Below are 12,445 nucleotides of genomic sequence, written 5' to 3'. Positions count from 1 at the left end.
CTCGTTGCCGACGGTCCGCTTGAAGTCATATCTGCCCACTTGTATCTTCATAAAGACCGGGCCAACCTTGCTGTGTTGCACTGCTTAGGTGCACTGCAAGGAGGGTATTTTTACAAGACCGGGCAGCTTTGAAATCCGTCTGAAAGCTATGGAGTCATGTGTAAGAGGTATGAAGATGTTAAAGATGGACAGAGGTTTCCTGAAAAAACTTCTGGATGTCATGCAGCATGACATGACACATGGAACCCTAAATAGATGAGCATATTGAGGAGAAATAATAGATAAGTAATGGGTTATAGGCCTTTTTGGTTGTCTCTTCAGTTCATGGCTTTTAGCGTACATCTTATTTTGCCCCATAAAGACTCACAAGCGTTTGTAATTTCCTGATCGTGCTGATGTCATCAGTCTTTGGGATCGAATCCTAAGATGTGTAACATCAGGGCTGTGGGTGGGTCCGCAGTAAGGTGAAAGGTCATAGTTTGAGTGCCGTTCAGCCCTCTTTTACTTCAGTGGTCGACTGAGAACACCTCCTTAATGTTGCAGACAGGCACGTTTTTGAGGAACCAAAAAAAAAAAAAAAATAAAAATAAACAGAGTGCATGGATCGTTCTGAGCATTAGCGTTTACAAGTGGAATTACTACATACAATATCAAGCCGCGACCGGCCAATCATTTGACTTAAATATTTAACAGATATAATAAAACAATGACCACCTTCAGTTTAAATACATATTATTCTTTTCTTTTTATGCTTCATATAATGATGGACTAACGTCAAAACCAATCCAACAAACACCTGTAGCTTACCATGGTCCCTTAATGTCAACAACGCAAAGCTGTATTCGATGTGTATGAGTACTTTATCTACAAAACAGATGATCTGCACTAGAACAAGAATAAATAAAGAGTACAATTATACTACCTAACCATATTCCATGAGGATACTGAAGAAATGTACACTCGATGCCGTTTTCTTTTTTTCTTCAAAAGAAAAAGAAATCAAACAAAGCATATCTGTGGCTCATTATCTAGCAATGCTAACTCTAGAATGCTATATTTAAGGTAAGCTCCTTCCAGAACATTATTTTTAAGAATCCTTCCAACCAAATGAAAAAAAAAAAAAAAAAACTTCAAGGAATTGCTTGCAAAAATGTAATGGAGGGAATTAAAAACAAGACTTTGTGGTTTTCAAACGCGGAATGGCCGTCCAGTGTAAACCAGAGCTTTTAATATCTTGGAAAAATTAAAATTAAGAGTTTTTTTTTTCTTCACAAAAATCAACAAATCGAAGTTGCTGTACAGCATCAAATCAGAAAAAGTAATCTCCAATAGGGGACAGGAGGCGCAATGAATGGGGTTGGGTGCTAGATCTGCACCCAAAGCACACAAGCCACCACTAATTTCATGAGCTGCTTGATTTGGGAAAGGTTTGCAGTCTGAATCAATAAAAAGCCGGTAAGATGCTTGAATGTGTCCTTTTTGTATATCTTGCAATCATTCTATTAGCAAAAATATCATGCAGTCTTTAGTTCCAAACCCTGTCGTGGGGATTTTTCTCGTTTGTATGTGATAGTTTCAGAAGCTAAAGGAATTCAAACGCTTCCAATGTTTCTCACATGATTCTTAAACATTCAAGTCAATCTATATAATTATTTTTTTATGTCAGAAAAGTCATTTTTGTGTTGTGTTTATAGAAATATAAGATATAGAAATATGCATATACATATGTATGAACTGTACCTATATGCGTATACATATTCTCCAATTGTATCAAAGCCAATTTTCAGTGTGTGCTCTCAAAATATGGCCCATGATTCCCGGGTAGACGCGTGTCAATTCACGTAGTACAACCAGTAGATGAGGTTGAAAAATCCGAACATGATGGGAAAAATCACACGCGACCACTTGTCAATGGTGCTCACATCCGTCAGATTGGGGATTTTGAGCTTGAGCTTGGACGAGCGCCTCCGCAGGCGGCAGTTGGCGCGGCTGCGCACGGCGCCGCGCTCCAGTGAGTGATGGCCGAAGCCGTCTCGCGAGGAGCCCATGGGCTTGCGGAATTGCACGCCCGAGCTGTCGAACGACATGACGGAGTTGCGCGAGTCACTCACGCTGCTGCCCACGTCTGACGGCATCACCTCGTTGTTCATCTCCAGGGTGGTCAGCAGGATGTTACCGTAAGCGTCCACCTTGAGGAGATCAGACAAAGAGGTTACTAAAGGAGCTCCGGAGCCATACTGTACTTGTTATACAAATGAAATGACCACATACACGATCAGCCATAACATTAAAACCACCTACTTGTTTCTACACTCACTGTCCATTTTATCAGCTCCACTTACCATATAGAAGCACTTTGTAGTTCTACAATTACTGACTGTAGTCCATCTGTTTCTCTGCATACTTTCTTAACCTTCTTGTACTCTGTTCTTCAATGGTCAGGACCCCCACAGGACCACTACAGAGCAGGTATTATTTGGGTGGTGGGTCATTCTCAGCACTGCAGTGACACTGACATGGTGGTGGTGTGTTAGTGTGTGTTGTGCTGGTATGAGTGGATCAGACACAGCAGCGCTGATGGAGTTTTTAAACACCTCACTGTCACTGCTGGACTGAGAATAGTCCACCAACCAAAAATATCCAGCCAACAGCGTCCCATGGGCAGTGTCCTGTGACCACTGATGAAGGTCTAGAAGATGACCAACTCAAACAGCAGCAATAGATGAGCGATCGTCTCTGACTTTACATCTACAAGGTGGACCAAGTAGGTAGGAGTGTCTAAGAGAGTGGACAGTGAGTGGACACGGTATTTAAAAAATCCAGCAGTGCTGCTGTGTCTGATTCACTCATACCAGCACAACACACACTAACACACCACCACCATGTCAGTGTCACTGCAGTGCTGAGAATGATCCAGCACCTAAATAATACCTGCTCTGTGGGGGTCCTGACCATTGAAGAACAGAGTAAAAGGAGGTTAAAAAGCATGCAGATAAACATATGGACTACAGTCAGTAGTTGCAGAACTACAAAGTGCTTCTGTATGATAAGTGGAGCTGATAAAATGAACAGTGTGTAGAAACAAGGAGGTGGTTTTAATGTTATGGCTGATCAGTATATACAGCAAACACTGTTAGGATAAAATGAAAAGTTTAACGGCATAGCATGATCTGAATCAGCAGTCTGGTAATTATGAGATGTAATATAAATGTATGTACCCCGACTTTTCTTTGTTCTTCGAGATACAGATTTCTCCGCTGTGCGTATGACCTGAGGGTGTTGGATTGAAACGGTGCTGACATGGAGTCCTTGCAAAGTGAAAAAAAAAACATAAAGAAGAACAATAAAACACCAGCAATCCATGAGCTTTGATAATCCATCTTTTTTCTACAAATAAAACAAATTATTTCTATTGGTCGCTGATATCATATTGTAAAAAACATATTTTGTAACGAACAATGATTGGCTCGTTTGTAGGTAGGGTGCCATAGGGAATTCCTCATAACTGATGCAATTACGACCTCTGCTGGCTGATCGAAGGCGACTGCACAGAGACAGGGGATAATGGAGATCAGTGCGTGACTCTCCATACGTGAAACTGAGCCCCATATGAACTTTTCTCATGCAGGCGAAGAGGTGCAGTCGGCTACTGCGCATATGTCAGAGGGGGCATGTGGTGTTTACGGCTCTCCTTGGTCAGGGGTGGAGGTCAACATCAGTAAAGAAGAAGCATAATGCTATCGGGTAATTGGATATGACTAGATTGGGAGGAAGATTGGGGGAAAAAAGAAAAAACATTCAATACATTTAAGACCCATTTAGCTTGTTATAAACATGGCTAATGTTTAAATGAGTATATAAATAATGCTTTTAAACATACTGTTTGGTTTTGTCTTTTCAGTGAAATCATCACATCATAGATGGACAGCTTACTTACCAGGTATGTGAATCTTAATGTTTTCTAATCTCATGTCATAGTTGTCCGAAACCAAAATGCACTACCACCAAAAGGCAGCTAGCAAAATTTCCCTTTGGAATTTGAAAATTAAGGATCTAATTCTGCATTTGCTAATAAAAAATGCAGAAATTAATCAAATTTCCCCTAACATTTTAACATAAAAGAAGCGTGTGGTACTAATGAGGTGGGTAGAGTAGCAATTGTCATCAAGTGCTTTATCCTGGTCTGGTTTCTGCTGTTCTGGTAACACCAGGAAACACTGGGAGCAAGGTAGGAATACTCTGGACAGGGTGCCAATCCATTGCAGGCCTTCAGCAACTCCACGCAACTCCCCTCACCCCCTAGACATAGGCAATCATGTCTGTGTAGATGCCCGGCTGGCTGATAGTTCTGCTGATATTATAACCTGGATCTCAGTGGTCTTAGGCTAGTGTAATAGACTAGTTTGCACCTGAACGCCTACCAAAAGTTTTTAATGAAGTAAATGCACTATTACTGTATTTAAAAGACATTTAAATAAAAGTAAACAGGTAAATTATTACAGGTCCGGTTCATCCGATATGTATTTCATAAGGTCAATGATCTGTACACAGGCCACTAACTTCTTCAAACTACTGTATGTAATCATGGATATTGCTTGGTGCACAGAGAAGAGGCCTTGTCCAAACAAGGTTAATAATTTTTTTATATACCTAATTGTATATACCTGTTAGTAATAGACCTGAATAAAACACCTGAACTTAATATAAAGTGGTGTTAATACCTGTGCCTACATCCCTCTGCTGGCCAGCATGGGCACAACAGGTGGGCATATTAGTATTACCATGAAAATGTGAAGTTTTTGTAGCCACTCTAATCCACTAAGCCAAATTCCATAAGTGGGAATAGACTGGAATAAATAGGGGGATAAATAGGGAATAGGGGGACAATTATGTTTAGATATGCTCGTTTCTTTTTCTACTGTAACCTAATGGTCAGCAAACCTGTTCTCTCAGGCGTTTGTCCTCATAACGGGGGCGTTCGTTGTTGGCTTTGTTGAGGCGCTCGTTGATTTTCTTCTGCTGCTGGGGTCCTCGTCCAAAAAACACATAGTTGACGAAGGCATATTCGAGCAGGGCCAAAAACACAAAAACGAAGCAGCCCATGAGGTAGACGTCGATGGCTTTCACATAGGGGATCTTTGGGAGGGTCTCCCGCAGGTGGGTGTTAATGGTTGTCATAGTGAGCACCGTGGTTACACCTGCAAATAAACAGGGCTATAAATTAGTCATCTTATTTTTTTGTTTGTTTTGCCTATAAACCTCTTGCACAATGTAGCGCGCGACGTGTGTCCACTTTTTAAATGAAGGACCCAGTGCTGGTGTCTGTCTGGCCCATGCTGCCATCCTGCCAAGTGTCCTCTATTTTGAAAACCAAAATATGGTCATCCTAGTTTTACTGTTCCCTTTTGCTAGATGGTAACAATTGCAAACAATTTATTTTTACTCCTTCAAGCACCATGTATAAAATAACACATGATTAAAATCTAACCGCTAAGCTTGTGCTACACTGAGTGAGCTGTTACTCTTGGAATAAAACTGAACAACTGAACAAATAAATTATGATATACAACAACAAACGCTATAAAATATACTGAAGTAACACAAAATATTTATAACACCATGTACAAAATTAATAGAAACAGACGTGTTCGGAAGTTGAGCCTTTTCTATTGCACAGCTACCAAACTGGGGGGGGCAAGCATGTGCTTTCTCCAAAACACTTTAAGTCAGCCTTCACCTCATTTTGACCTGCAGCTTAGGGTAATACCTGATGTCACATTGACTAATAGCGGGAAACCTGATTGGTATGGCTAGTATTCCAATTATGCTCTCCTGGACTTCTAGCTTCAGACAGTTTTGGCAGCGGCAGGTAACCACTAATTTGTGCTGATTGATGATTGTTGTGTCAGACAAGAGCTCAGTCATCATTTTGCTTTAATAAACCGTTTTTAGATCAATATCACAGCTAATTAAAATCTTGCCTGTCATATGTAGACGTATTACGGAAATTGTACAACTACAGTGCTTTGTTGGTTCTTACCGAGTGCCACCCGAGCAGCAGAGGCATCGTAGTTGATCCAGAAGGACACCCAGGAGAGAATGGTGATCAGTATAGACGGCATGTAAGTTTGAAGAATGAAGTAGCCGATGTTTCTCTTAATTCGGAAACTCAGCGACAGTCTGGGATAAGAGCCTAGACATGCGTAAAGAGGTAGAAGAGAAGACGTTAGTGAAGATAAAGTGAAAAGCGGACTGTTTCAAAGACCCCATTTTGATGATGCCCAGGAACGGCTATGTCTCCTGTTCACTTACAGCATTTAATTTCCCCAAAGCAATGAACTTCTTCCAGGGGACAGGTTTGATTCCAGTTAAACATGGCTAAAAGTTGCCAGCGTGGCAAATTTTTCCTGAAAGCCTCTTTTCAGCAGGCAGCTCCTGTGGCCCTCTGAGAATTGTCAGATAAAACTGCAGTGCCTTTTTTTCCATTTTGCCCCCCTTTTTTGTCCATTAAAATTTACCAACAGGGAATATAAGAAAGAAAAAAAGTGCATGAAAACACTTATACAACATACTGAATTTCAGTTCTGATGTTGTATGAAAGAGGTCAAGACGACTGTCTGGGACATAGTCTGGGAAAATGTGAGACTTGCCAGATTTTTCAGTATAGTACTGTAAGTTAAAATTTTGATGTGGTATGAAATGCCACACAGTGTTAGACACTTTTTTTTTTAAATATATTTTTATTTATGCATTTTCTCCCCTTTAGCGCGTCCAATTGCCCGATTGAGTCATGCTTCCTCTCCACCAATGCCGATCCCCGCTCTGATTGAGGAGAACGAAGCTAACCCACGCCCCCCTCCGACACGTGGGCAGCAGCCGTATGCATTTTGTCACCTACACTTTGACGAGTGCAATGCCGATCAGCACTGTGTACAGACAGCACTCTTTTCCCGTCTCTGTGCAGGAGCCATCAATCAGCCAGCAGAGGTCGTAATTGCATTAGTTATGAGAGAGTCCTTATCAGGCTTAAATATCTCCCCCCTGTCTGAACAACAGGCCAATCATTGTTCATGTGGCTGCTCAGTCCGGCCGGCAGGCAGAGCTGAGACTCGATACGATGTATTCGAGATCCCAGCTCTGGTGTTCCAGTGTGTGTTTTTACCGCTGCGCCACCTGAGCGGCTGTGTTATACACTTTTAACTTGTGTAAAACATACTTGCAGGACCACATCAATTAAAACATGGAACCCCACTTTAAACCACCTGTTAATCCTGTAGATCCACCACGATTTGTTAATCCTGAATCTACACCTGTTAATCCTGTAGATCCACCACGATTTGTTAATCCTGGATCTACACCTGTTAATCCTGTAGATCCACCACGATCCACCTCCTCTCTACTTTTTCAAATATGAACTTCAAATTTACATTCTGTATTTTGCTTGACTGAATAAAAAAAAAGTTTTAGACAGTAACACTTTCTTACTGATTAAACTCATCAAGCATTATATAAGATCTCATATTTTCAGTGTTAAAATGATTTAATTGCACACAGACATTTTTCTTTATAATGATTTTTACCCATTATTACCAGTGGTTGGCAGTTAAAGTGATTATAGTGAATACAGCATTGTAATAAACCTTGTATGGAATTTCTTATTTTCTCTGACCCACTACCAGAACACATAAATACAAACCTAAGTATGCAGAGTTAAAAAATCCAGCTTATTGACACAAAATACAGTACAGTACATGATACTGTATGTTACACTTAACATGACTAAGTTGCCAGTGTATTATTGCATATACACTGATCAGTCATAACATTAAAACCACCTTCTTGTTTCTACCTTCACTGTCCATTTTATCAGCTCCACTTACCATATAGAAGCACTTTGGAGTTCTACAATTACTGACTGTAGTCCATCTGTTTCTCTATATACCCTTTTGACCTGCTTTCATCCTGCTCTTCAATGGTCAGGACCACCACAGTACCACCACAGAGCAGGTATTATTTAGGTGGTGGATCATTCCCAGCACTGCAGTGACACTGACATGGTGTTGGTGTGTTAGTGTGTGTTGTGCTGGTATGAGTGGATCAGACACAGCAGCACTGCTGGAGTTTTTAAATACCGTGACCACTCACTGTCCACTCTATTAGACACTCCTACCTAGTTGGTCCACCTTGTAGATGTAAAGTCAGAGACGATGGCTTATCTATTGCTGCTGTTTGAGTCGGTCATCTTCTAGACCTTCATCAGTGGTCACAGGATGCTGCCCACAGGGTGCTGTTGGCTGGATATATTTTTGGTTGGTGGACTATTCTCAGTCCAGCAGTGACAATGAGGTGTTTAAAAACTCCTGCAGCGCTGCTGTGTCTGATCCATTCATACCAGCACAACACACACTAACACACCACCACCATGTCAGTGTCACTGCAGTGCTGAGAATGATCCATCACCCAAATAATACCTGCTCTGTGGTGGTCCTGGGAGAGTCCTGACCATTGAAGAACAGCATGAAAGGGGGCTAACAAAGCATGCAGAGAAACAGATGGACTACAGTTAGTAATTGTAGAACTACAAAGTGCTTCTATATGGTAAGTGGAGCTGATAAAATGGACAGTGTGTGTAGAAACAAGGAGGTGGTTTTAATGTTATGGCTGATCAGTGTATCTCACAGATTATATTTTTCTCACAGGTTCACATTAATGTCAGGGTTAAATTCTCCATGGGCGTTTTTGAGCTATCGCAATGCTTATTGACATTTAAAACAGTTTCATTCTTTTTTCCACAATTTTCCTCATTTCTCATGATTTAATCATTGCCAGTTCCTCTATTGCCATTTTCTTGCTGCTTGTACCACCCCTGCACTGGCCGAAAAGAGCCGAGACTATCACGCGCCACCTCAGACACAGCACGCTGCATCTTTTCACCTGCCACGTAACGGTGGAGACTCACAGAGAGCCGTACCTCATATGGAGGGACATGCTATGAACTCTGTGAATACACAACCACTAGGGCAGACAGCAGGGATCACAATTGTACAACGTCAATGAAATCAGTTGAACTCTTTCACTCAACCATGTGTGTTTTTATGTCCGGCATAACACTCAAGAGCTTGAAGTATCAGCGGTGGTGGGCTAGTGCAATAGACTAAAACACCCCCCACACCCACCCAAATTTTAAATCACATTAAAGATTTGTCAACAGGATCAACCGCTGGTACTTGCTGTGTTTTTTTTCAGCAGGGTTTTTGAATTTACTTTGGATTTACTTATTTTACTAGGCCTAAAATGTTACAGTGATTTTGACTTTCTGATATTTTCTCTGTTATATGTCCACTGTATTAACTTATGATCAGTCTGAAACCTCAGTTTAAGTTGGGACAGTATGTAAAAGAAAAGCTGTAATTTTGTTGACCTGTATTTACATGAAAACAGTAAGAAGTTATGATTTATTCATTGTTTTAACTTTTTTAACATGACAGTTTTTCAGAGATGTGCATACATATTTTAACATGACAATAACATGTACCAACTGCATGTCTAAGTAATCAGAGAGTACAGCCGATAGACTGGCATGCCTGCAGTCCAGATCTGACACCATTAAAACATGTGGTACAATATGAAGTGCAAAATAATATGACTGTTGTTTAAAAACTCTTTTATTACAGAACAGACTAATGCGCTTGTGTATGAATGTGTTTAATCTTTAGAAATTTACATTTAAATTTACAGTTAAAATACCATTTCATTTAATCTGCAACTAAATAATGTTCCAGTCTGGTTTCTTGGGAAAAACAGTTCTGCATACAATATTGCATCCTTACTTGTTCTGTTGCATCCCTGGTGAGCATAAATAAACAAGAGCACACAAGGGCAGGAGCACTTAAAATAGTTGCTTTTTCTGAATTAATTTAAGGTGGTAGCCCTAAATCTTCATTGTTGACAGAATGGAAAATGTGCTCAAGGTTGAACAGTGGCATTGTTATTGGCTTGAAAATAATTCACTAACATGTCTAAGGCAGTGGATCTTAAATTGTGCCACTAGTACCATTCGTGGTATATGAAGCACTCTTAGTTGGTTTTAAATTAAAAAAATTCATTCATTCAAGGTCTGATTTACCACCGCTTCATTCTATTTAGGGCTGCAGTGGGTCTAATTTACTGGGCAAAAGGTAGGAAACACCCTGGACAGGGCTCTAGTCAATCACAGGGCAAACACACACACACACACACACACCTAGGGCAATTCTGCATTTCCAATTAACCTGACTGCATGTCTTTGGACTGTGGGAGGAAACTGGAGCTCACGGAGGAAACCAACACAGACACTGGGAGAACCTGGCAACTCCACACAGAAAGCAGCAGCTATGAGTTGCCCAGCTGCCCTACCCTCCCAGAGACACAGTCAATTGTGTCTGTTTGATGGCCTGCCAGGTCGATAGCACAGCTGAGACTGGAACTTGAGAGCTCAAGACACCAGCGATGGTGGGCTAGCGCATTGCACTGCTGCACCACCCACCAGAAGACAGATTTCTGATCCTGGATTGTGCAGATTTAAATAAGTGGGAGGAAACTGGAGCTCCCACAGAAAACCCACACAGACACGGGGAGAACCTGGCAACTCCACACAGAAAGGACCCGGACTGCTCCACCTGGGAACTGAACCCAGGATCTTCTTGCCGTGAAGTGACAGAGCCAGCCAGAGTCAAAAAGTGTGCAATTTTTATGTAATTTACATACACTGATGAGCCAAAATATTAGGACCACGTGCAGGCAAATCACATCTGACCTGATGATACATGGCCATGTGGTATCTGATACCAGAACATTACTAGCAGGACTTTGCAAGGTGAATCATCCTGTGTCCTGCTGCCAGCTCTTCCACAGGAAGAAAACTATCTGAACTTGGAAAAAACATAGACCACTTGACCTTCTTTCATTGCTCTGATGTCCATTTCTAATACCTGTGTGCCCTTTGTAAAAGCTTTCATCCTGTCAGCAAATCGTGACTTGCTCAGACCATCCTCAGACCTCTGTCAAGGGACAGTCACCACGGCTTAGCTTTATGGCCAGATGACTCAAAGTCACTCAGGTTTATTTATGTTGCACATTTCTGCTGCATTTAACATGTCTAATATAAGTAACTACCATCAGCCCAACATTTTATACAATCCTGACTGTGACCTGAACAATGGTAATGAAATAGGCATTGCCGTACACAGTTTTGAGGTTGGTCTCGGCTCAATGGTAAATAAAAAAACAAAAATAAAGTTGACTAATCAAACATTAAATATATTAAACATCATGTCTTTGTACGGTTTTTAAGTGAATACAGGTCGAGAAGGTTTATGAATTAATGCTGTTCTTTTTATCTATAAAGAATAACTGGATTTCTTTTGAAATAGTTGAATCGTGTTTGTTTTTTTTTCTTTTCAAATTTTTTTTCCAATGCTTTCTCTCCCTTTTAGCACGTCCAATTGCCCGATTGCGTCATGCTTCCTCTCCACCAGTGCCGATCCCTGCTCTGATTGAGGAGAACGAAGCTAACCCACGCCCCCTCCGACACGTGGGCAACATGCCATACGCATCTTATCACCTACGCTTTGACGAGTGCAGTGCAGCTCAGCGTTGTGTACGAAGAGACACCCTGCAGGCGCCATCAATCAGCCAGCAGAGGTCGTAATTGCACCAGTCATGAGAGAGAGAGAGACCCCATCCGGCTTAGGCCCGCCCATATCTGAACAACAGGCCAATCGTTGTTCATGTGGCCGCTCAGCCTAGCCGGCAGGCAGAGCTGAAATTCAATACAATATATTCAAGATCCCAGCTCTGGTTCCAGCGTGTGTTTTTACCGCTGCGCCACCTGAGCGGCCTTGAATCTTTTTCTAAGGGTGTACACAAACGACAGTCTAGTCCCAGGCTAGTCATTTCCAGTTCCGCTGATTGTAATACCTCTACTGCTTGCACCACCCCTGCCCTGCTCAGGGATCGCCTCAGACTACCTTCTACCCCCACACAGAAGTACATATTGCATAAAGAGACATACTCCTCGCTTCTGATGAGCCCAGTTGCCCTACCCTACCCACAGTCAGTTGTGTCTGTTTAATGGCCAGCCAGGTCAATAGCACAGCTGAAATTGGAACTTGAGAGCTCAAGATACCATGGGCGATGGTGGGCTAGCGCATTGCACTGCTGCACCACCCACCAGAGGACAGATTTCCTGATTGTGCAGATTTAAATAAGTTATAACAGTCGAGATAAATTTATTTACTACTGTTGAATGATTGATGCTCCATCTCTTACTGGCTAGAAAATAATTGTTAGTGTCCTTTTTATTATAATTGTAACTTTTGTTTTAATTTTGTCTTTATAGATAATATAATGTTGTTTTTATATTGCTATGCACTGGTTTATGTGGGCTTTTTGAAATTAAAAGTGT

The 12,445-nt window shown here is 41.4% G+C and overlaps 1 protein-coding gene across 1 annotated transcript in view; it reads right to left on the bottom strand.

Annotated features, from left to right (window-relative positions):
* Positions 1-635: 635 nt before the first annotated feature.
* The window catches only part of gabrb4 (gamma-aminobutyric acid type A receptor subunit beta4), a 143,683-nt gene continuing 131,873 nt past the window's right edge, over positions 636-12,445 (bottom strand). The window contains exons 7-10 of the mRNA XM_063010974.1: positions 6,041-6,193; positions 4,942-5,198; positions 3,219-3,308; positions 636-2,189 (exon numbers count right to left, since the gene is read on the bottom strand). Of these exons, the coding sequence (XP_062867044.1) occupies positions 1,833-2,189; positions 3,219-3,308; positions 4,942-5,198; positions 6,041-6,193 (857 nt within the window). The 3' untranslated portion in view covers positions 636-1,832. The remainder of the gene's footprint in view (positions 2,190-3,218; positions 3,309-4,941; positions 5,199-6,040; positions 6,194-12,445) is intronic.

This window comes from Trichomycterus rosablanca, chromosome 16 (genome assembly GCF_030014385.1).
Source record: "Trichomycterus rosablanca isolate fTriRos1 chromosome 16, fTriRos1.hap1, whole genome shotgun sequence".
Classification (NCBI taxonomy): Eukaryota; Metazoa; Chordata; class Actinopteri; order Siluriformes; family Trichomycteridae; genus Trichomycterus; species Trichomycterus rosablanca.
This window is presented reverse-complemented; position numbering and strand designations above follow the sequence as displayed.